The sequence below is a fragment of the Pyrus communis genome, chromosome 9, assembly GCF_041283825.1.
Source record: "Pyrus communis isolate YQ-2024b chromosome 9, ASM4128382v1, whole genome shotgun sequence".
Classification (NCBI taxonomy): Eukaryota; Viridiplantae; Streptophyta; class Magnoliopsida; order Rosales; family Rosaceae; genus Pyrus; species Pyrus communis.
The window spans coordinates 26,566,188-26,591,895 of NC_142573.1; the positions used below are offsets into that span (position 1 = coordinate 26,566,188).

Below are 25,708 nucleotides of genomic sequence, written 5' to 3' on the forward strand. Positions count from 1 at the left end.
TTTCTAACAGACATTCACCATTGTAGGGTCACCTTCGGGTGTATATATGTCGTATCTTTCCTTTCCGACTGCTGTAGACTTGCTCTGATTTGTGTCTCACATACACTAGTACTTTCTTTGTATGCTATTAGGTTTTTAATTATTCGTACTTTTATATTACTCTATCTTAATCGCTTCCGCACGCGCACATGGCTACGTCACCTTCGCGTGACGGCCAGCATGCCCTGATCTCGGTCGGGGTGTGTCAAAAATATATTATGATGAATGAAATAAAAATTAAATTTAAATGTAATTAATACATTAAAATAAAAATAAACAGATAAATAAAACATCAAAATATAACTAATAAATGATATGATTAAATGTACTAGGGACTAAAATTAGATTTTAATCTTACACAAGATTATAGTCTAAAACTTATCTTTTTTAAGGATTAAAATGAAGTTTTCTAATTTTAAATTACTATTTTCTTAAGTTATATTAACAGTGGAACTGAAGGAGCACTAACAATTACAGTCAAATACACGAGCTGGGCAAGTCCGGCTGGACTCCCTTTTGGCGCGAGTCCCGCTAGCATTCTCCTTGATTTAAAGTCTACGAACCTCAACTTCACAAACGTAAGTAATAAGGTGTATGTTACGTTAATTAACACTTAAGTAATAATTCAATTATCAACAATCACATAATATAATTTATAAAATATGATTTAAATTAATAGTTTCTCTAACAATATGGTACCTTAACACACGGTGAATGTTCTTCATGAAGAAAACCTCACAATAAGACCGAAGCTTCCTAAATGGTTCTTTTTCCCAACTTTGCAATACTAAAACTTAGCACCTCAGTTTTACTATATCTCCAGAAATTGTTTACCAACAACAACAAGAAGAACAAGAAAGCCTTTTTCCATTAAGTGAGGTTTGGTTGTATGAATCCTAAAACACCATTCTGCTCGGTTGAAATGAATCGAATGGAATATTTGTAACAAAAATAATTGATTTTTAAAATTGTTCAAATTTGGTAATTTAGTATGCTTTTTATGTGCAGTTCTAGTTTGGTTCTTATTTGAAATGTATTGAATCGAATTATATGCGCATTTCTGATTTTGTCCATTATTCTAACATATGCAATATTTATAATTCTTCACCACTTCAAATGCATCAATGTTTACAGAAATCACACAAGCATTATTTCCCACACACCAAAACCGAAAATATAGCGAATAAAGCTCCAAATACAAATCACACTATTACGACGAAACACACAAGTCAATACAAGCATAACATGTCGTGGAATATGATTTAGTGCCTTCTCAAATTGCACAGAGAATAGTTAGAACAAGTAACGAGGAAAATCAGAGTGCTTTCCAGTCTGTTCTCCAGGCTAATATTTCTTCCTTGAAAAGGAAGGAAAAACAAAAAGGAAAAACAAAAGGAAGAGGAAAAGAACGAACAAACACGCAATTGCACACAATCGGAAAACCTTAACACGCTAGGCAAAAGATGAGGATTCCTTTTTGGCAGAGAGTCCTGCAATTGTAACATCTACATTTGAATCTGCAATCATCAGCTGCTCCTGTAGAAATATATATTTCGTTGACGAAATAAACACATAAATTGTTCAGTATGAAATCTGATTGAACAACTATGAATAAGATGAATAAATCAGACTTCTAAATTTTACGGTTCAAGGTTCAGAAAAAGCTGAAAAATTGGAGAGTGAGATTAATAGTTGTTTAATTAGTGAATGAAGTACTTACAGTTTGATCACGATCATTCTCCTCTGAATCACTTAGCTATTTGTAGTCTTCCTGGTCTTGGATCACTTTGGAGTAACCCATCAGAAGAAATCTTTAAGTCGATCAGCTGGCAGTCCTCGACAAACAAAGTTTTGAAGGATGGGACTTTGAAAATGCAATTTCCCCTGCAAAAGCCTTGCAAACTTGGTAGACCAGAAAGCTTCAAACATTGCAAGCAACTGAAAGTAATCTCATTTTCTGGATCATCTTCCTTGCTCGCTACTATTTCTACCATTCTTTGACAGGACACAACTTCCAACATCAGGAGTTGCTGCAAATTCTTAGCCACGGAATAAGGTATTAAGTATTGCAGTCCGTGACAACTCCGTATGGTCAAAATGGTTAGATTCCGAAAGGGTATCAAAGTTGAAGCTAGATTCTCTAATCTGCCACATTTTTCCAAAAATAGAACTTCCAAGTTTGGAAAAACAGGGCCCCCTGGTTGGGAGTTTTCCATTCCTAGATGAATCAGCTCCGGCATTTCGTTGAGCTGCAAAACCTTTACACGTGGGAGGGTCTCAACTTCATGTGTTTCCCCTCTACTACTTCCTTGGTGGTCGTGGACAAATAATTCTTTCCAAGGAGCAGAGAGCACAACAAGCATTTCAATATTCTGTAAATTCTCAAAGAAAACATCTGACTTGGGATGTGAAGTAGCAAAACAAATTGTGTTTAATTTGCTCAACAACTCTGTCGGGAGTGGACCATACGGTTCATACCAAATCTCCATGTTCTCGTCCAATACCAACACTTCCAAGTTGAGGAATGACTTACCCTGAAATATAATCAACGATAAGAGCATGCTTTAAAATATTTTGAAAAACTGGACAACGCATAATAACTTTAATATTAAAAACATAATAAATGTATTTACTTGATGGTGCATGTTTAACTAGTATGTAAAAATTACATAAAATTTCGAATATCAAAAAAGTTGTGTACAAGTATGGTTACCTTCTCAATTAAAAAGAAAGGTTGTTCCGTTGGCATTGGGTGGCCCAACTTAAACTTGTCTTGATATGTTGAAAATTCAGTAGCAAAAATCTCCACACCACCACATTTAATGAACTTCAATATGTTGAGTGATGGCCAATTAGAAACATGCAGTCCTGGATAGAAACTCCGAAGTTGGGGCATATTATCAAATATCATAGTTGTTACTTTAGGGAACTCGAACTCCTCGTATGCCATTTGTGGTCCTTCTTCCTTCACAACAATTTCCTCCATTAAACCACAATTCTTGACCCTGAACTCATTTAGTTGCTTAAGATCTTTGGCCACTGAGGCGAGAAATACATTTTTCAAACTCTCACATGAGTCTATCCAAACTGAATTTAGATTTGGGCACTCAAAACCATTCAACTGAGTGGTAGATGATGAGTCATATACCACTTGTAGTGACTGGCACTGCTCTATTTGTAATCTCTCTAGAGCATTCAATCTTCCCATGATACTTGGCCCAAAGATATTAATCAAACTGTGGCATCTACGAACATCCATAATTTTGAGCTTGCCAAAAGAATCTGAATGAAGTTGGTTGTGGAATATTGTCTTCAACTTAGGTAAGTCCCATATGCACAAGATCTCCAAGCTAGGAAATCCTACCTGTCACATATTCATTTTAGAACTTGTGAACAAACCTTTCTTCACAAGAGTGGGATGCATGCATAAGTTGGAAATAAAAGCATAAAGAAAAGAAGTGACGTTATAACTCACCTTTTCATCAAAGAGCTCAATATCTCTTTCTTCTTTGTTGGTTGTAATATTTTCACTCTTAGCATCAAAGATGAATGTCTCCAGTTTAGTACAATCGTCTAGATCTAAATACCCCAAAGACGGAAATTTAATGTAACTTCCTGAGCTGAATCTAACGAGGTTTGGAAGATGTTGTAGCTCTAGACGGTGTAGCTTATCAAACATGTCATCTGTATTCTCCTCATTTCCCACTATCTCTTCCATGATTTGACAATTGGATATCTTGAGGATTTTGAGTTGTCTAAGACATTTAGCCATAGAACTTGAAAACAAGAATCTTAAACTATCACATTGATGCACAGTCAAAGTTGTTAAGTTGGGCATCATAACCTGCATCGCACATAACAAAATTCATGTTTATATTAGGAAATTACAATTTACATTGTCGTTAGCTGTATATATTCTAAATGCGTAGATATAAGAGAATTTTAACGAAAAACTACTAGTACTGATCATTTTAACGAAAAATCATATTTTTACACTAAAAAGTCAATTATGGTACTATTCATTTTACTCTTTATTTTGTTTTTATCGTTAAAATTCAAAGTTTTCAAACTTTTTTCATTAGTTTCCTTCAACATAGTAAATGTCATACATTTAAAAAGTAAGCCACTAGGCTACTAGACAGATGTATGTCCTTGTGCCTTCATTAATTAGCAAAGAACAAATTGGAGTAAAAAAACTATCTGAAAAAAAAAATATATATATATATATATATATATATATATATATATATATAGGGCCAAAATTATGTCAATTTAATTTTAAATTTAAACCTTTTTGTTTTCGACAAAACTGATACCTAAAAACACATTATTGTGAAAGATCTTTATGGTAAGTGATGAATTAGTCGGGTTCAAATTTTTTGTACTTAAAATAAGTGTGGTCTTTTGACAAAAAAAATAAAAAATACAATAAAGTGTGATCTCTTTATGACACGTCTCAGTACTTGACACTAGTCCACAAACTTAATCTTAACCTAACTCTAGCAAAAGTTCAGAAAAAGAAGCCGCCCATCCTCCTCTCTCACTTCCCCAAACACAACAGCAGCAATATCAATCAAACACAACAGCAAACACAACAGCAGCAATATCAATCAAACACAACAGCAGCAATATCAATCAAACCCAAAAGCCTCGCCCTTCAAACTATAACGGACGACCAAATTTTGGAAGATTGAAGAATAAATCCTTTTTGGTGCAAAATTCGTTGAACCCTTGTCGATCGAGAGAGATCTCGACGTCACCATCGACGATATCCTATTGCAAATCCTTGGGGTCCTTGCCGTCGACCGTGCAGCCCACCGAGTCGCAGGTTCCACGAATCTCCTTCACCGTTCCCGTGAGCTCCTTCGGCTATGGATCTGATCCTCATAACCTTGCCGATCTAGATGACGTCATCAAGGGAGATGCTGCCGCTGTACTTGAAGAGGTGGAGGTCCGTGAGGAGGGGGCGGTGACTGGTGGCGTTGGGAAGGAAGGGGAATGGGAGAGATACCAGTACACTGGGCTACGCTCCGATTTTTTTATTTTATTGGGAGTTAACGCCGTTAGGTTTCGTTGAGTGAATGGACAGATGGCAAAATTGTAAGAAAGTATGCATAAATGGATGCAGAAGATTTGAATTTGTTAGTTTATTACAAATAGTTGTTATTTAGTACTATAGTATACTGGTATTTTTTCTTATTGGCAAATGAGAAGTCTTAATTTCAATTTTCATAAAAAATGAATTTAATCTACATTATTACTAATTCATGATGAGACTTAGTCGACTTCTTCATCTTTTTAATATAGATAATATCGCATATTAAAAGAAAAAATATATATATATATATATATATATCAATAGTTGAATACCGTGGGTTATCAAAACCTGATATCTTAAATATATCATTTAAATGGTTTTGGCTCATTGAAAAAATAAATCTTATATCTTAAAGAGGAATCTTAAAAAAAACCGTGGGTTATCAAAATAAATCTTAAAAAGAAATTCAAAATTCGAAGAAGAAAACTACTTGGAGAAAAATAACAGAGAAAGTACCTCTCCATTACTGAAAAGTCTCGGTGGTCCACCAACTTCTTCCTTCAAAACGATTTCGTCGGCATCTGTAACAAAACCGCTCAACTGAGTGGTAGATGATGAGTCATATACCACTTGTAGTGACTGGCACTGCTCTATTTGTAATCTCTCTAGAGCATTCAATCTTCCCATGATACTTGGCCCAAAGATATTAATCAAACTGTGGCATCTACGAACATCCATAATTTTGAGCTTGCCAAAAGAATCTGAATGAAGTTGGTTGTGGAATATTGTCTTCAACTTAGGTAAGTCCCATATGCACAAGATCTCCAAGCTAGGAAATCCTACCTGTCACATATTCATTTTAGAACTTGTGAACAAACCTTTCTTCACAAGAGTGGGATGCATTCATAAGTTGGAAATAAAAGCATAAAGAAAAGAAGTGACGTTATAACTCACCTTTTCATCAAAGAGCTCAATATCTCTTTCTTCTTTGTTGGTTGTAATATTTTCACTCTTAGCATCAAAGATGAACGTCTCCAGTTTAGTACAATCGTCTAGATCTAAATACCCCAAAGACGGAAATTTAATGTAACTTCCTGAGCTGAATCTAACGAGGTTTGGAAGATGTTGTAGCTCTAGATGGTGTAGCTTATCAAACATGTCATTTGTATTCTCCTCATTTCCCACTATCTCTTCCATGATTTGACAATTGGATATCTTGAGGATTTTGAGTTGTCTAAGACATTTAGCCATAGAACTTGAAAACAAGAATATTAAACTATCACATTGATGCACAATCAAAGTTGTTAAGTTGGGCATCATAACCTGCATCGCACATAACAAAATTCATGTTTATATTAGGAAATTACAATTTACATTGTTGTTAGCCGTATATATTCAAAATGCGTAGATATAAAGTAAATATCATATATTTAAAAAGTAAGCTACCATGCTACTAGACGGATGTAGTCCTTGTACTTTCATTAATTCACAAAGAACAAATTAGAGTAAAAACTATCTGAAAAAAAAAAAAAGAAATAAAGGGTCAATGATATGTCAATTTAATTTCAAATTTAAACTATTTTATTTTCGACAAAAAAAAAAAAAAAAACAAACCTATTTTATTTAAATTGATACCAAAAGCACGTTATTATGAAAGATCTGCGAGCGGTGAATTATCCTAATAATTAGAGATGGGTTCAAATTTTCTACAATTAAAGTTAGTGTCTTTTTATGTCATTCAATACTATGGTTTGATGATATTCCTCTTCACTTGGGAGTAAGAGGTCTTAGGTTGAATCTCGTAGATTGCGAATTCGATAGTAAATTAAACTGCTATTGTATGGCTTAATCGAACTCTCTCTCTCCTTAATATCTAAATATCAACTAAAAAAAAAACTCTCTTTTATGACACGTCTCAATACTTGACAGTGTCCACAGACTTAACCCTAACATAACTCTATCAACTCCCAATAAAATTAAATAAAAATAAAAGCAAAAGTTAAGAAAACGAAGCCGCTCGTCCTCTTCCTCTCTCTCTCACTTCCCGAAACACCACAGCAGCAATATCAATTGCATCTCCTTCACACTTTAAATCCATAAATCAAAACCCAAAAGCCTCGCCCTTCAATTTAATTGCTCCTTCGAACAATAGGGGACTACTAAATTTGGGAAGATTGAAGAATAAATCCCTTTTGGTGCAAAATTCGTTGAATTTACACCCTTGTCGGTCGAGAATGATCTCGACGTCACAATCGACGATCTCCTATTGCAAATCCTTGGGGTCCTTGCCGTTCACCGTGCAGCCCAGCGTATCGCAGGTTCCGAGAATCTCCTTCACCGTTCCCGCGAGCTCCTCCGGCCATGGATCTGTTCCTCATAACCTTGGCGATCTCGATGACGTCATCAAGGGAGATGCTGCCGCTGTGCTTTAAGAGGTGGTGGTCCGTGAGGGAATGGTGGCGTTGGGAAGGAAGGGGAATGGGAAAGGTACCCAGTACTCTGAGCTACGCTCTGCTGTTTTTATTTTTTTTTCCTTTATTTTAATATCAAGTTGAATATCATGAGTTATCAAATCCTAAAAATAAAAAAATAAAAATAAAAAACTGTGGGTTATCAGAATCTGATAACTTAATAAATCATTTAAATGGTTTTGACTTATTGAAAAAAACGAAAGAATTATATGGTCGAAATAACAGAGAAAGTACCTTCTCATTATTGAAAAGTCTCGGTGGTCCACCAACTTCTTCCTCCAAAACGATTTCGTCGGCATCTGTACCAATCGTTCGCTTGTCTTTGGAAAAGAAACCAATAAGCTTCGGTAGATTCCGAAGTGTCAAAGATTTTAACTTTTGAAAGGGCTCATCTTCGAGTTGCCCATAACATACACTTTCCAACCTCACAAGATCTTTAAGACATAGAGATTCTAGGTTGGGGAAGGCATTCTGAGAGTAACTCCAATCGATGGAGTTAATGACATATGTAACTTCGTTGTTGTTTTGGACATGGAGACACTTCAGTTGTTTCACAGCATCACTGTCAAATAGAAAGGAAATAATATTCCCACTCTCCTTCCCATCCAAGTACAATTGCTCACATCTCTTTACCAGCAACTTTATACCTCGGTCGAATTGATTTTTCCTGGTGAGCTTGAGTTTTAGCATGTTAGAGGAGGTTCCGTACGTGTTAGGATACTCCCAACAATTACCAATAAGTATGGTGTATCTTTCTAACTTATCGGAGAACAAGTTGGCCGGAAGAAGGTTAGCATCTGGAACATGTATGTCTAATGCAGTTAGTTCAGCCAAGTGCTTCAGCTCCGAAATAGTAGCATTACTGCCTCCGCTAGTGGGACCTTCACCCTCCCATCGCTTGAAGCTTTTTAGTCCCACCCTCAAGTCTTCTAGTTTTGTCAAGCTTGATATAACGCCAGGCAAGATCAGAACAAGTTCAGAGCAACCGGTCAAATCCAATAATTGTAGCCGAGTCAATTGCCCTATTTCTTTGGGCAACTCTTTAATCTTGGACTTTAGGAGGCTAAGAATTTTCAAGTTTGTTAGCTGTCCAACAAGAGTTATGTCTACCAACTCGCACCGATCTAAACACAATGTCTGGAGATGCTTTAGGGATAGAAGAGACGGAGGTAGCGACGGAATATGGATTCCGCTGACATCCAACACTTTGAGTTCTTTCATCCCGTCAAAAAATTTGCTTGGGATTTCCTCGGTGTCGCCAATATCATCATTCTCCAAGACCAACAATTTTAATTCTGGGCATTCCCAAGGTACTTCAGGAAGTCTGGGGATTTTGCAAGATAATAAGGAGATCATAGTGTACTTCTTAAATAAATCCTCAGCGGGCCATTCTTTCACCTCATCTCCATATGCTTTTGAAAAGACCTTATTATCATCACATGCAACCCAGATAGCAACATCTCGAACAAGCTCGTGCATTCTAACAATATTATCGTTGTAACTATCCAGCAATAGGCAAGAATTTTTTAGTTTTGCAGCCAGTGCATGCAATGAATTCCGTGCATCTTCCACTGTATCAACATTTTTTATCAAACCCAAACCCATACTATACTTGAACAAGTCACTGAGAGAAATACTACAGCTCCCCCCTGCAATAACTCCACATAGCAAGAATAATGGCCTAAGCTCATCACCCTTCAACCGATTGTAACTCCACTCTATAGCCAATTTTGCTTTTTCTGCTGGTCCGTCCTTGTCAAAGCTTTTGAAGCGCCTCAAGGCATCTTTCCATACCTCTAAACAACTATCTTCTCTTAAAGCCCTTGCAACTGTAACAACTAAAACCGGCAAACCTCCACATCTTCTTGCTAGTTGGGTTGCTACTTTCCGTATACGGTTGTCTTTAACCACGTCACCTGCCATCTTCTCAAACAACCTCCAAGTTTCTTCTTCACTTAAAATGCCAAGTTGGAAACACTTTTGCATGCCCATCCCAGAGAGAACTGTTTGATCTCCAGATGTTAACAACAATAAATTACAAGTCGGCACACCAACAAGTCCCACAGCCTCGAAGTCAATTATTCCCAAAACATCATCTAAAATGATAAGAGTCTTCCTATCTTTTATCTTGGCCCATAGGAGATTCGCCCTTGTTCCTATTTTCAGAGATTCATCACCGTCCTTATCAAACTTTTCAGCAATTTCTTTTTGAATTTCTTCGTTGTCTTTTTTTTCTTTGACATTTAGTATTATAACCACATCATCAAATAACTTCTCTTTCACAGCTTCTCTGTAAACCTCTTTGGCAAGTGTTGTCTTCCCAACGCCCCGTAATCCGTACACACCAATCTTGTTGATATCAGGTTTTTTCAGTTCCGTAATGATTTCCTTCACCATTGAAGTCCTTGATTCGAAGGCCATGTACTCGTCGGAGGCTATGGCAGATATGTCTTCCACGGCAACATTGTAAGAAATACTGGGAAACTCTTTTTTATTTTCATGTTCTTCAATCTTTCTCACCAATTTAGTTGATTTTCTGCTGAGCTGATGATAGGATATCAGGTTAGGACATATATAGAGACACTTTGTCTTTGCAGGGCCTTCATCATCCAATAATGCATCTGCCTCTCGAGAGATCTCATCTGCTTCTGTCTGCCAGTTCCGGACATCAGCATCCACTTTTTGATTAACTTTTCTTTCGACGTCTTCAACCTTATGCTTCATCCTTTGTTTGACAGCATCAAATTTCTCCCGTGCACTCTTTAGATCTTCAAGGTTGCATTTGTAGAAAATGATATAACCCACTTGGCGTGCAACTGGTCTAATTGTGTAGTCAATTATTGTAGGAATAATTGCAGTGAGTATCTCCATCGCCACGGCACCTTCAACTTACCAATTCGTCTGCTTCTCCGATCTGTTGAATATATAGGAATCCAAAATAAATAAAAAATTCAAGATACGAGAAAGGAATCCTTTATTTTCAAAGCAGATGAAATTAAAAAAAATAAAAAAAATCAAACAATAGGTCATACCTTAGCTCATGATCAAGGCTATGCTTCAAGAAAAAACAGAGCAGTATGCAAATCTTGTGGTTTTTTTTTTTGCTTTTGGAGAAATCTGCATAGTAAAAGCAAAAAGAAGGTTATTCCACACTTGCAAAGTAGAAGTCGAGACCATGAACAAGTTTTCACATACAATTATTATACTAAAAAAACTTGCTTGGCACGGAATTTAGCAACTGTTTTCAAATCTTAAAAACTATGAAAAACATATATAATCTGCTTTGAATTTCACTGAGACATTTTAACAAACACCGTATCTGCACACTCAAAGCCCCCCATATCTGAATTTCACGAAATATAGAACAATTTGTTCGTTGAAGACCACCAATTGAAGTTTGTACCACAGAGCTACTGATTTAGATGGTATGATGGAGTTGACCCCCGATTCTCAGGAGCTGAGCGAGTTAACTCTGCCAAGGCTCGACGAGTTCCAGAGGCTCATGACGAGCTCTAGTTTACGAAAGAAATCTGAGGCCATCAATTGCGAAATCCAGGCAGCCGTGAGCTCGAGCAACGCGAGGTTAGGAACAGAGATAACCTCGCTCTGAAAGGTCGAGCAGAGCTAGGGGGCTGCAGAGTGTCTGATTTTGTTCATCTTGAAGAGAATTCAATTTTTTATTTATTTACAAGTATGATAATGGCAGCCATTGTGATTGGTCCTAGACGAAGGGAGATGGAGGAAAAAGGGTGAAAAAGTTACAGGGAGGAAGAAAGGAGCTGTTTGGTTGTTTGTTTAAAAGGTGTTTGGTTGTGTGTTGAAAGAACCACATAAGCAAGTCCGCGTATTGGGTTCTCAAAGACAAATACAATTTTACATTTTTATAATTAGATAATGTATATGTTAGATTAATTTAATAATGATTTTTTTTATAAAGAAAATATTAAAACGTGATAGTATTTTGTTTGATAGTAATATCTTTGTAATGTATAAGATAATGGCAATGTTGGTGGAGATGGTGGTTATGACGAGAGTAGTGCTGCCATACCTCCATCAACCACCTCCCTCCCCTTTCTCCCGAAGTCATGGCTGCTCCACCCCCAAATTTCACAACCCATGACAGATCATATCCATCTTACTAATTAACCTTATGAAGGAAATTTCATTTAGAAGAAAAATCACGAAGGAGGTTGAAATTATTTGGGGGAATTTGGGCTTCTATATTGCTGTGAATTCCATGACGGAGAAGTCCGACGACGACGGAGTGCTGCCATGGCTTCCACGATAAAGAATATGAGGATTTTGGGGCGGGGTCGTCGACAGAGAAAGTTTGGAGGAGAAGTGGGTAGCACCGATGGAAGAGACAAGGTTATCGGAACCGTTGGAGAAGACAAGGTTTCTAGTGCTCAAACCATGGCAAAAAGCGAGTAGTGAGGCTTGAAGAGCCAGGCGTTGAGAAAGAAAGGGGATGTTTGGATGTGAGGTTAATATTGTGTTTGGTTACACGTTTATAAATTAAAATTGTAACAAATGTTTTGTTCTCATTGGGCCACTTCATGTGGCTATTATTTTGGGTACTGACTATTCAGTACCGAAGTATTGTCCCAGAATGAGAACAGTGGATAATTAAAGAAGGGAACATTGCGGTAATTAGCCTCAAGTAGACCAAAGGTACAAGAGAAGACATTGTCAAATGAAAAAATTAATCAATGTGTGTTTAATGTCTAAAGTGGCGTGCAGATAATTGAAGAGTTTTTGTGTTTTTCTCTTCTAATGTTGTCGATAAATGAACTTTAAGCCATTTTCGGTTAGGGAAAAGGAAATGGAAACATAACAAGGAAAAGAAAAGGACAACTGATTTATTCAGGAGATGACAAGTTCGATGAACAGAGGTGCGGAAGAGCAAGAAAGGCTCAAGCTTTTCTCAACTTGTAAGCTTGATTTATGTTAGCATTGTGTCTTGAGGAAGCAAACTAGAATGAGATTCGGTACTGTAGTACATCAGACAATGGACATTCTTGATTATGTGCATTCAAATATTTAGGGTCCTACAAAGACTCCCTAGACATTGGTTCATGACCTTTGATGATTATTCTAGAAGGTCTTAGGTCTACACTATGAAGCACAAAAATGAGGTGTTGAGAATTTTTCTTAGGTTGGAAGAAAAAGGTTGAGAACCAGACTGGGGGGAAAATTAAGATTTTGAGATCAAATAATGGTGGAGAACAAATATCTATTCATTTCCTTAAAGTTTGCAAAAAGGAAGAGATTGTGAGGCATTTCAGTGTCAGGGGAACTCCACAGCAAAATGGAGTTACAGAAAGATTAAATCAAACCTTGCTTGAGAAGGTTAGATGTATGTTGTCTCAGTCAGGTTTGAGCAAGTCGTTTTGGGCAAAGATAGTTACTTATGCATGTCACATCATGGTTACCCTCAAGTGTTGTTCAGGGTAAAATACCAATGGAGCTATGGATTGGAAAACATCCTCTAACTATGGTTATATTCATATTTTTGGTTCACCTTTTCATGTAACTGAAAATAATTGATCCTAGAGCCAAAAAGAATATCTTTCTTGGTTTTAGTAATGGTGTCAAAGATTACAGGTTATGATGCCTATCCATGAAGAAACTTGTAATCAATAGAGATGTGACATTTGACAAAGAAAGTATGCTTAGAGACGCTGAGAAGAATGTGAAAGATGTCCAACAGGTGGAGCTTGAGAAAGTTGCCTCTAGTACTTCATATCCTATTCCGCTGATGTTAAAGCCACTACAAGTGAAGAAGTAGGAGGTCAAAAGGATGTTGAAGATGTTGAAGTTGAATGCTCTTTTCAAGATGAAGAGCAAGTTTCACCTCAAGAGTCTATTGCCAAGAACAAAGGAAGGAGAAATATTAACAAGCCAACTCGGTATAGTGATTATGTTGCTTTTGCTCTTCCCATTAGCACTGATGAGATTCCATCCAATTTTGAGGAAGCCATTGAGAGTGAAGAAAAGAAGAAGTGATGCAATGCCATGGGTGACAAGATGAATTCTCTCTTGAAAAACAAGACTTAGGAATTAGCTAAATTGCACAAGGGTAAGAAAGTTATCAGTTGCAAATGAGTGTATGGCAAGAAGGAAGGTATTGATAAGAAAAGCAATGTGAGATCCAAAACAAGATTAATTGCTAAAGGGTATGCACAAAAGGAAGGGATTAACTACAATGAAATCTTTTCTCTGGTTGTGAAGCACTCTTCAATTCCTATTATGTTAGCTCTTGTTACACAATATGATCTTGAGCTTGTGCAACTTGATGTAAAGACGGCTTTCCTACATGGTGATTTGCATGAAGAGATCTATATGTTTTTAACTGGATGGGTACAAAGTGAAAGGAAGGAGAATTTGTTTTGCAAGTTGAAGAAATCACTTTATGGCTTGAAGCAGTCTCCAAGACAATGGTATTTGAGGTCAGATAAATTTAAGAGAGAACAAAATTATTCTAGAAGTCAATATGATCATTGTGTGTACTTCAAGAAGTTGCAAGAAGAGTCTTTCATTTGTTTGTTAATATATGTTGATAATATGTTGATTGCCTAAAAGAATGTCGAGGAGATTGAGAAATTGAAGAAGGTAATGAAGAATGAGTTCGAGATGAAGGATCTTGGTGAAGCGAAGAAGATCCTTGTCATGGAGATCACTAGAGATAGAGCAAAAAGTTTGGTGTGCTTGGATCAAAAGCAATACCTTGAGAAGTTGATTTGGAAATTTGGAGTTCATGATTCAACCACACCGGTTAGTACTCCTTTGGCTCCTCATTTTAAATTGAGTTCTTTACAATGTCCTAAAACTGATAAAGAGAAGCTACAAATGAAAAATATAGCATATGCAAATTTGGTTAGTAGTTTGATGTATGCAATGGTATGCTCTAGACAGGACATTGCTCATGCAGTTGGTATGGCGAATCGATATATGCATAATTTTGGTAAAAAGCATTGGCATGCAGCTAAGTGGATATTGAGGTATCTCTATGGTACTCGAGATGTTGGTTTATACTTTGAGAAGGATGTATTGGCAACTTTGCAGTTGGTTATTTTGATTCTGATTATGCAGGTGACTTGGATATAAGAAAGTCTACTACATGCTATGTGTTTACTATGACTAAAGGGCAGTTTGTTGGAGGTCTATTACAATCATCTATTGTTTTGTCTACTACAGAAGCTGAATATATGGTAGTTGTTGAAACTATATAGGAGGCCATTTGAATACATGGACATATTAGAGACTTGGGGGTTGATCAGAAGTAGGTGGAGGTGCATTGTGATAGTCAGAATGCCATTTATTTTGCTAAGTATCAGGTTCATCATGCGAAGACTAAGCACATAGATGTGCATTACAACTTTGGCTTGAAGTCGTTGGTAAAGGGAAGATCATTCTCCAGAAGATTCCAACTAAAGACAACCCCCCTGATATGTTAACGAAGATTGTTGGTGTAGCCAGGTTTGTTCATTGTTTGAACTTGGCTCACATTCTGCCTATATAAAGATGGTGTTAAGCAATAAGAGTTTTGGAGCATTTGGCTCAGCATGAGTTATTCTCTTGCTAGCTTTCGGGAGTGGTTATATGTTGATTGGTTTGACTCATCATGGCACTTTCAGAATTTGGTGGTAGAGATTGTTGAATATGTAACAAAATTATTGTGGGCCTTTAGTTGTAAGCCAAACAACCCACTAAAAGGGCATTTTTTTATTGGCCCATGTGCTAGCCACGTGAGGTGGCTAGGGTTTTAATTAGCAACAACTGCTACCTTTTGAAATCAGCCAAAAAAAAAAAAAAAAGTGAGGAAAATTATGAGGAGCCGACAACACCATTATTGGAGAAGAAAAGCGAGCTACTCCCCTCTTCTGGTTTTTTTTTACTTTTTTTTTTTTTTTTGAGTCGAGCTATAATGTTAGTAAGTTAGATCTTAGATTAGCCACCGGCAAAGTTTGAACCCACGCCGTCATGCAAGGCGCAACACCTTTCCACCACTGTGGTAAAGAGCCACTTGCAGCTGCTGTCCTCTTTGGTTAGCAATCATCCATCAAAGTAGTTGTTGTTGTAATAGCTTTGAGCTTTGTATAGAGAAGAAATTATTCACTATATTTCCTTCTCTCTTTGTTTCTTTGGTGTGTAATAGCTAATTGGGGTTTTGGGTTGTGAGATTGTCAAACAGTTTATAAACACTCTTATTTGATTGATAGTAGGTTATTGGTGAGCTCCTACTACTGCAATGATGTACTCTAGTTACATTGATTATTGAGGAAACTCGTTAAATCTTGATGTCTTTTCTATTTTTATTCTTGCATTTCATTTGATATATTTCCTGTGAGTTGGCTTGAGTTGGTTTCCAATTAGTTTGGTTCTATCCTAGCACAACCCAAAGACTATCAAGACTCTAAAAACTCCATTTCAAATCCCCAATAGGCTTCTGGTTTTCAGTTCCCACAATCCAATTTGGACTCAAATTCTCAACGAAACCCTCCAATTCCACAAACTTTGGTTTTAAATTTTGCCTCCTTTATTTCACACTTTCATCAAAGAAAAGTGTTAAAATTTCAGTCTCCTTTGGTCTCAAATTAGACTTCACAGTCCGATTTCTGAAGAGGGAGAAGGATGAGACTTTGGGGCTCCGTCGATTCCACATCCCAATGTTTTAATTTTTAATTTTTATTTTGCATTAGCCAAAAAAAAAAAAAAATCTGCACAATCATCATCCACGTAGGCCACAACAACAAGTCACTACACAGTCATCGTCCACATAGGTACCACATTACGCTTTAATGAACGTTTGGACAGCCAGATTAACGAAAATATGAAAATGTCACAAAATTCGGACTTTAGGTACAAGACTAAGATGAAAAAACTTATGTATGAGAGTTTGAAAACCATGATACTTCAAGGTAGTAGAGTGAGAATTACCCTTCTCTAAATGATATTTGGAAAATAGTATTGCAAACGAAAAATACATGAGGCTCAAAAGATAAATACAATTTTGCGTTTTTTAACCGTCGAGAATTAAACTCAGGCCGTCATGCAAGGGCACAACATCTTTCCACCACTATGGTAAAGGGCCACTTGCAATTTTTCATTTTTATAATTACATAATGCATGAGTTAGTTTAATTTTATAATAAATTTTTAATAAAATATTGCAAACGTGTCTAGTGTTCATATATACAAGATAAAAGTACAATTTTAAAAAAGAATTGGAATTTGGTTAAGAAAAAAGAACTGAAATTAAAATTAAAAAGGGGGAAAGTAGGGAGTTGGAGAGAAAAAGTGTAGGAGTAAAACTATGTATATTAGCAAGTGACCTTTTACCACAATGGTGGAAAGGTGTTGATTGTTGAGTCCTTGCATGACGGCGTGAGTTCAAATCCCGTCGGTGGCTAATATAACAAAATCTATCGTTTGACCAAAAAAAAAAAAAACTTTGGTTATTTGTGGTGAGGAAAAAAAAAATTTGTTTGTGTGAATTACTTTAATGCCTCTATATTTTTTTCTTCTAATCTAATATTAATTATGTACACTAGGGTATACTAGTAATTTTATTAATTTTTGGTTGGCAAACAAAGTTCTATTAATATGTAGCTTAGAGACATATATAATGAAAAGTACTGATTTTGTCTTTGGTAGTAATGTTTGTGTAATGTATAAGATAGTAGCAGTATTGGTGGACACGGTGGTTGCAGCAAGAGTTTGAAGTGCAAACAAAATTTTCAAAAGAAAAAAACATTTCCCAAATGAAATTAAATTTTTGGACAATTTAATTTTTGAAGTACAGATGATAATTTTTTAAACGAAATTATACAAGGAAATAAAGTACATACCGGAGCTCCTAATCGACTGCAACTCTTTTCGTTTTGTTTATGCATTCTAATGAGCTTTCATTTGGAGACAACTGCATAGCAAAAGCAAAAGGAATGTCAAATTATTTCGAGATCATCAATGTACGTACGATTTACAAGTCCATCGCAATTTTCCTAATAGTGCAGATGAACTTTTGATTGATTTTAAGAGAAATAATAATTAAATTACATGAAGCATCATGTGAAAGGAGAAAGATTCTCTGTCCTTCCACTTTTCGTACTCTTCTGTTTTATATGTGGTTACGATTAAGTAATATAAAATATTGACGTGGTTTAATCGTGACAACACAAATAAGAGGGCACAAGAGGGCACGAGAAGTGGGAGGGCAGAGAATCTACCTCCACAAAAGGATATGATTAATGTCTATAAAAGCAGAATTCATTCTTCTATACAAATAATTGGACGTGGAATTTATTTCTCTTCCTCCCATTGGAGAGATTTTTCAATGTAACCAGTACATGGACGGTACATCACATATTACTATACAAATGATGAGATATGTGTGTTAAAAATTTAATAACTTAAAAAATACAATTTCCCACTACTTATATAAAAACTACCACTTGTTTTCCGATCACAATAAAAAATTTCTCCTGCCTTTAAAGTGCTATTTCTCCTTTCACACACAGTACCACATAATAATTAATAGTCTAACAATATTAGAGTTTGATTATGTACATCTGGAGCGCCAATTATCGTACTCTTCTTCGAGCTATACCGAACACTTTCTCTACAGAACAGGCCAAAACAATAAAAAAAAAAAAAAACAAAAACAAATAGAAGAAAAGAGATTGGAAAAAGGGTACAGGAACCAAAGAAGGAAAAAAAAAAAAAAAACCCAAATTGCAAAGAAACTGATTGCCTTTTTCATACAGAAGTAGGCAATACCAAATTGCAAAGAAACCAGCTTCGAAAAACCCAAATTGCAAAGAAACCAGCTTCGAAAAACCGATTTTTTTTCACATTTGTTTTACATAAAAGTTTACCAAACACTCTAATACTGTTTTTTTTTTTTTCAAAAGCACTTTTACAAAAAAGTTTACCAAACACTCTGCTGCTTTATTTCACAGCTGCTTATTCTCACAGCACACCAAAAACAGTTTTTTTTCAAAGCACAGCAATACCAAACCAGTCCCAAGTCTTCAATAAGCGATGAGGAATATTTCCAAAAATTTTCATTTAGATTTCGCAAAGAGGAGAGAGCAGCATGAGAAGGAGAGCAAAGGAATATTTCTAATTAAAATTATCAAGTGACCAATAGAACACTTTCCATGAATATTATATGGAAAATCTAAAGACGCGCCAACCCTTGAATTAACAGTTAACACAGAATGAAATCAAAGAAGGAAACGGAAGGACAATCCTTATTTTCTTCTTAAGCTTGAGCAAGTAAGAACAAGTTGCAAGTAAACAAGTAAGAACGGTGGCGGGTGCGTAACTCTTTATATTCTTCTAACAAGCTGCAATTAAAATCAGAGAACATAAAAACGCAAGTGTGAAAAGAATTATGGAGTGGGAATACAGGAAATCTGAAGGCGTTAGTAACCTTTCATGTTCTTGGAATAACAGTTGAAAACATCAGACGAACACATGCAGGCAGAAGAAGCTGTTATCTTTCTTTGCGGTAGCTTCAAGCCTGACTTGCAAATGTCAAGTCAAGCAATGGTCTAAATAGTCCATTTGTTTAAGTCAAGCAAATTAGAAAGCAATGCGCTCAATAATTGAAGGAAAATACTAGTGGCGCAACGCGCGTCCAATTTTGTGAAAGGCAAAGACTATTTTTGGAATTTCATACGAATAGAGGAATGTACTGATTTAGTAACTGAATTATTATCAAAGTAAATTTTAGGTTCTTAAACTATGTTTTTAGAAAAATTAGTCCTTAAACTAATTAAAATTTGCTAATTACATCCTAATATTATGTGGAAAAATAATGAAAATGACTTCAAATCTTTACATTTTAATAAAAAAAATTATATACTAATTTAATTTAATAATAAGGACAAAAAAAAATAAAAATAAAACATAAAACATAAAAAATACCACTTGCGCTGGGCGCGCGTACCCCCCCCCCCCCCACACCCTCTGCCCTTTTTCACTTTTTTTTTCTCCTGTTGCCAGCTATCATTAAGAGATTTCTTTTTTCTTTTTCTTTTTTGGCTTAGAATAAGAGAAAGACTTCAAATTGAATTACATTTCCCAGTTTTATCTTTGTGGTGTTGTTTCCTAATAGTAGTCAAGATGACGAGAGATTTTTCAATGTGCCTAGAAATCGATTGGTACACCATGTGTCTATATACAAGTGATGAGATTCTTGTGTTAAAAAAATTAATAACATAAAAAATAAAATTTCCCACCACTTACATAATAACACGTGATGTACCACTTGTGTTATGGGCATAAGGAAAAATTTCTCACAGATGACATCCAAGCTAAAGAATTTGGATGGACAACTACATGTAATTATTGTAGGTATGTAAAAAATGTGAGGGAATTTTAATTTGGTAGTTAAAACATATTTTTAAATATAATTACTAAGGACATAATCTTCTCAAGGTTTTAATCTAAATGATCACTTCTGGGTTCATTGTTTTGGGCACAATGAGTAGGGTATAAGTTTCAAACCTTAAGAAACTGAACTAAGAATTATACATTATTTATAAAACTTGACCAATATGTAGACATTATTTATGAAACTGAACTAATAAGTAGACACTATTTATGAAACGAAACTAAGAATTATGCACTATTTCTAAAACTAAACCAATAGGTGAAAACATTTATGAAAGTGGATTATACACTATTTATGAAACTGGACAAAAAACTAGACACTATTTATGAAATATGACCAAGAACTAGGCATTATTCATGAAAGTGGACCAATAACTAAACACTGTTTATGAAACCCAACAAAGAAAGAGAAACTATTTATAAAACTGTACCAATTACTATATTTTATTTATGAAACAGGACCAATAACTGGGCACTATTTATAAAACATGACTAGGAACTAGGCATTATTTATGAAACTAGACCAATAAATAGTGTAGTACCGTTCAATTTTATAAATAATGTTCAGTTTCATAAACAGTGTATGTGATGGACGCACGGGTCTTGCGCGTCAGTTTTTTTTTTTAAATAAATTTTTTGCATTAAAATTATTTCATTTTCATTAAAATTTAAGTTATTTTGTCATTTTTATTAAAATTTAAGGGTTTTTCATTAATATTTAATTCTTTTTTATCAAAGTTATAGCATGATTTTCTGTTAAAATAAACTTAGATCAAGCCCTTTTCTTGAAAGCTCCCAATATTATATGCGAAGCTATTCTATTCAATTTTTCGTCAATTTAAGTTACGTAACTTGCATGTGATACACTTGGTCAAATTTTGTCAATTCATTTTATTTTACCCAAAAAATAATTTAAGGATCCAATTTTTGCTCAAGTGATAATTCAGGAACTGAGTCGACAATTCACCCTAATGAAAATAAAACTCGAGTATAATTCAGATAACATTGCTACTAGTTTTTACCAATATTTGTCTAAATTTAGACTACTGGAAATATTTGCACTAGTTCCTCGATAGAAATTAAAGATTTGTTGGAGGTTTCTCGACTAATTGGGTATTTTATCCACTAATTGAAGCTTTTCTCTAAAAGGTAAAATTTTTGCTCACTATCCTCAAGTGATGATGATGCTCATCATATTTTCTATAGCATTGTATGTGTTTAATTTTGAAATATGTATAGTAGATATACATAAACCTCAAAATTTTAAATTCATTCAACACTGATAAATAGAATAATGAATATTACCACAACTTAAAGATGACGAGAAAAAATGCACTTGTTTCTTTAATATGGCGTCAACTTAAAGATGAAGAGCAAAAATGCACTTGTTTCTCTAATATGGCGTGGAAGAAGAAACTTGACTGTTAAGTGCACTTGTGTTGTAACTCAATTAGTGGAGAACCACACCTTTATCTCCGGCCTTGTAATTTAATGTGGGGCCATTGACCCCACTGGTTTAAGTAGATTTATGTGGAATCTAATATTCTTGAATAATTGTAGCTGTTGGGATCAAATTTCAATGGTCCGGATGCATTGCTTAGTGAGCTCAGATCTATTTGAATCCGGAGGGGATGCAGTTCCTTCTTGAAGGACACTTTCAAAAATTTTGAAATGTTGTGACGTTTAAGAGGGATATACATTACACGTCCTTGAAGGTGACATAAAAAAATAAGACCTCTCACCAAACTTTATAACTTTTGGGTTCTAGCTTTTTCGAATCATGTAATTTTAAATTCTTGTCTTAATCTCATTTGCTAAAGAGATTAAAACTTTGAAATTCATGTTTTGTTCTTTCTTGCAATTGAATTTGCAGGACACATATTAAATACTTGTCCAACAAGTCTCTGATGTGATGATAGGTCATCAGTGCAACTCTCATCATTTTTTACATGCGACCAGTTTTGTTCCATGAGAAATGACGTTGGTTTAGCACCAAGAAACCGTGCATCCTATAGGATCTAAAATGTGTATTTCGTTTGTGAAAGAACATTTCTCCTGATCTTGCCACCGCAATAATGCCAAAATCGAAAAGGTCCAAGCAGTCATACACAAACATAATATAACCAAGGCTTGAATTGAGCCAACAGAAACCACACTACCAAGGCTTCTCCCTTGAGGCGGAAGCTTGCAAGGTTAAATCCGATAAGCGGTTGCGGACGATTATAATGGTGCCCATCTTGTTCTTGGAATTATGACTAATAGTCATAGCACGACTTCAAGTAGCATATTTGTCTCCATCCAAGAATTTGGACGCACATAAGATCTCTTACTTATGAGTGAAGAAGAATACTAATAGACCGTAGTACTAAGTAGCTGTAAAGACTATTTTTAGAATTTCATTATAACAAAAAGAGTAATATCCCGATTTTGCAACTAATTGTTATCAGAGTGAAAATTAAGTTTTAAAATTATTTTTTTCAGAAAAGTCAATCCTTAAACTTATTAAAACTTATCAATTACATTTCTAATACTAGATGCAAAACCATTTTGTTTAATTTGTTGTCAATTTAAGTTACGTAACTTTCATGTGATACACTTGATCAATTTTTCGTCAATTCATCTTATTTTATCTAAAAAAATAATTGAAGGATCTAATTCTTACTCAAATGTTAATTTAGGAATTAAGTAGACAATTCATCTTAACGAAAATGAAACTCAAAATATAATTCAAAGACCATTACCATAGTTAAGCCTTTATAATTTTTACCAATATTTGTCTAAATTTAGAGTGGAAATTTATGCACTGGTTCCTCGATCGAAATTAAAGCTAGGTTGGAGGTTTCTCGGCTAATTTGAGTATTTGATCCACTAATTGAAGCTTTTCTCTAATATGGCGTGGAAGAAGAAAGTTGACTGTTATGTCCACTAGTGCTGTCTAACTCAACGAGTGGAGAACCACTTTGCACAAAGTTAAGGAGAATCAGACCTTTATCTCCAGCTTTATAAATTAAGTGTCGGCTGTTAGTGATTCACTGACTCATATGGGGCCATTGACCCCATTGACCCTTATATGATCACACACGGTAGCGTCACTGAAACACTCTAAATTGAATCACTATAATACCCCGGAATTCAATGTAAGGCCTTCATAGGCCTGATAATTTCTGACACGATTCGTTAATCTGACATGATAAGATATTAAATTTATAGGTTATCAGATCGACCCGATAATGAATCGGGTTGTTATTGGATAACCTGATAAGCACATGTTAAGATAACGGGTTAGTCCGAGTATACATGTGGGTAATCCGATACACGATAAGCAAAATATTAATTTAATAAATTTCTACCGCTGAAAATACTATAATAATTATATATATATATTAAATTAAATTTAGAAAATTTGAAAAAAAATGAGTTAATATATTTTTATATGGTATAATACTATTGTTTTATTTCTTTTTATAATTATTTTGGTAAACTTCTTATAAATTAAATGGTTTATATTGTTTGGTTTTTCTATACTTAATTTATGCACAAGACAGTTCTGATGTGGAAAAACCTTATTGAAAACATCATCAACATAACTTCTGAGAAAGGCTTGACAATTTTGAAAAGAAAAAGTCATTCATTTTGCATATCATTGCACATTTGATATTTTGTAGTAGACTAGTAGTGCATTGGTCCTTTTTTATTAGGCTCTGATTTTGGATTGTAGATTTAGTACTTAACAACAAATGTGTTTTTTATATTTTGAAGTAAAATTTATGTGGCAATGTGGTATGTGCAAATTTAAGGAAAAGAATAATGTTTTTCTTAATGGGTCATATTGGGTCAAGTCATTTTACCTATTGGGTAAATTGACCCGACCTATTAAGGATCCGTTAAGATAACAGGTGTGACACGACATAATCTTTTAAGATAATAGGTGTTATACAAAAACTACACGAAACACGGTAAACACTACCCGTTTTTCAGGCCTAGTCCTTCCTAACATTCCAATAACATTGCTACTAGTTTTTACCAATATTTTTCTAAATTTAGAGTGGAAATTTATGCACTGGTTCCTCGATCGAAATTAAAGCTAGGTTGGAGGTTTCTCTGCTAATTTGAGTATTTGATCCACTAATTGAATCTTTTCTCTAATATGGCGTGGAAGAAGAAAGTTGACTGTTATGTCCACTAGTGCTGTCTAACTCAACGAGTGGAGAACCACTTTGCACAAAGTTAAGGAGAATCAGACCTTTAGCTCCAGCTTTATAAATTAAATGTCGGCTGTTAGTGATTCACTGACTCATATGGGGCCATTGACCCCATTGACCCTTCTGTGATCACACACGGTAGCGTCACTGAAATACTCTAAATTGAATCACTATAATACCCCGGAATTCAATGTAAGGTCTTCATAGGCTGGACAATTTCTGACATGATTAGTTAATCCGACATGATAAGATATTAAATTTATAGGTTATCAAATCGACCCGATAATGAATCGGGTTGTTATCGGATAACCTGATAAGCACATGTTAAGATAACGGGTTAGTTCGAGTATACATGTGGGTAACCCGATACACGATAAGCAAAATATTAATTTAATAAATTTCTACCGCTGAAAATACTATAATAATTCTATATATATTAAATTAAATTTAGAGAATTTGAAAAAAAATGAGGTAATATATTTTTATATGGTATAATACTATTGTTTTATTTCTTTTTATAATTATTTTGGTAAACTTCTTATAAATTAAATGGTTTATAATGTTTGGTTTTCCTATACTTGGTTTATGCACAAGACAGTTCTAATGTGGAAAAACCTTATTGAAAACATCATCAACATAACTTCTGAGAAAGGCTTGACAATTTTGAAAAGAAAAAGTCATTCATTTTGCATATCATTGCACATTTGATATTTTGTAGTAGACTAGTAGTGCATTGGTCCTTTTTTATTAGGCTCTTATTTTGAATTGTAGATGTAGTACTTAACAACAAATGTGTTTTTTATATTTTGAAGTAAAATTTATGTGGCAATGTGGTATGTGCAAATTTAAGGAAAAGAATAATGTTTTTCTTAATGGGTCATACTGGGTCAAGTCATTTTACCTATTGGGTAAAGTGACCTGACCTATTAAGGATCCGTTAAGATAACAGGTGTGACACGACATGACCTTTTAAGATAATAGGTTTTACACAAAAACGACACGAAACACAGCAAACACGACCCGTTTTTCAGGCCTAGTCCTTCCTAACAGTCTACCTTACAGAAAAAAATTTCAAACCTAACATATAAAAAAAAAAAATATGGGAATTGTTATTAACACTCTCAAAATCTCATTCTACACTCCAAATTTTCTATATTAGGAAAGAAAAATACACTTGTGAGGAGTGTAGAATGAGATTTTTAGAGTGCCAATAACACTTCCTAAAAAAATTACATAAATAACTATTCAAAATTTAGAGTGACTCCAAATAGATTTATATATTTTAAATAGCTATATAACGTTTAAAAAGTGGTCACTCGTTAGATCACCAACATTCAATGATGACATCACAGCCATTAATTTAGGATGTCATTAATATTAAGTGACAGTACGAAGAGATACTGAAGCTAATTTTTACTAACACTTCATTTATAGAGTTATGATGAATCCCAAATGGACTCTTCTTTGTCTAGCTAAAAGGAACTGGTTTCGAGAACAATATTCTTCTTTTGCTGAAGATCGCTACACTGTTGTATTTTCTTAGTTTTTCAAGACACT

General features: G+C 34.8%; 1 protein-coding gene and 1 long non-coding RNA gene across 3 annotated transcripts in view; one reads left to right on the forward strand and one right to left on the reverse strand.

Moving 5' to 3' along the window:
* The window catches only part of LOC148694495 (uncharacterized), a 142,942-nt gene that overhangs the window by 61,274 nt on the left and 55,960 nt on the right, over positions 1 to 25,708 (forward strand). Inside the window, exon 3 of the long non-coding RNA XR_015966344.1 lies at positions 12,500 to 13,409. This is a non-coding gene — a long non-coding RNA (uncharacterized LOC148694495). The remainder of the gene's footprint in view (positions 1 to 12,499; positions 13,410 to 25,708) is intronic.
* LOC148694496 (disease resistance protein At4g27190-like) lies at positions 1,188 to 19,138 on the reverse strand. 2 transcript variants are annotated; one of them, XM_088699676.1, is made up of 10 exons: positions 18,985 to 19,129; positions 17,399 to 17,469; positions 10,581 to 10,665; positions 7,783 to 10,462; positions 6,032 to 6,400; positions 5,594 to 5,920; positions 3,515 to 3,883; positions 2,753 to 3,403; positions 1,760 to 2,573; positions 1,188 to 1,575 (listed from the first exon to the last, which is right to left on the reverse strand). In XM_088699676.1, exons 4-9 carry the CDS (start codon positions 10,417 to 10,419, stop codon positions 1,788 to 1,790), a joined length of 5,139 nt encoding a protein of 1,712 aa, XP_088555802.1. In that variant the 5' UTR covers positions 10,420 to 10,462; positions 10,581 to 10,665; positions 17,399 to 17,469; positions 18,985 to 19,129; the 3' UTR covers positions 1,188 to 1,575; positions 1,760 to 1,787. The 2 variants fall into 2 exon arrangements, with proteins under 2 accessions (XP_088555802.1, XP_088555803.1); XM_088699677.1 differs by lacking the exons at positions 3,515 to 3,883; positions 5,594 to 5,920 and having other exon boundaries at positions 18,985 to 19,138.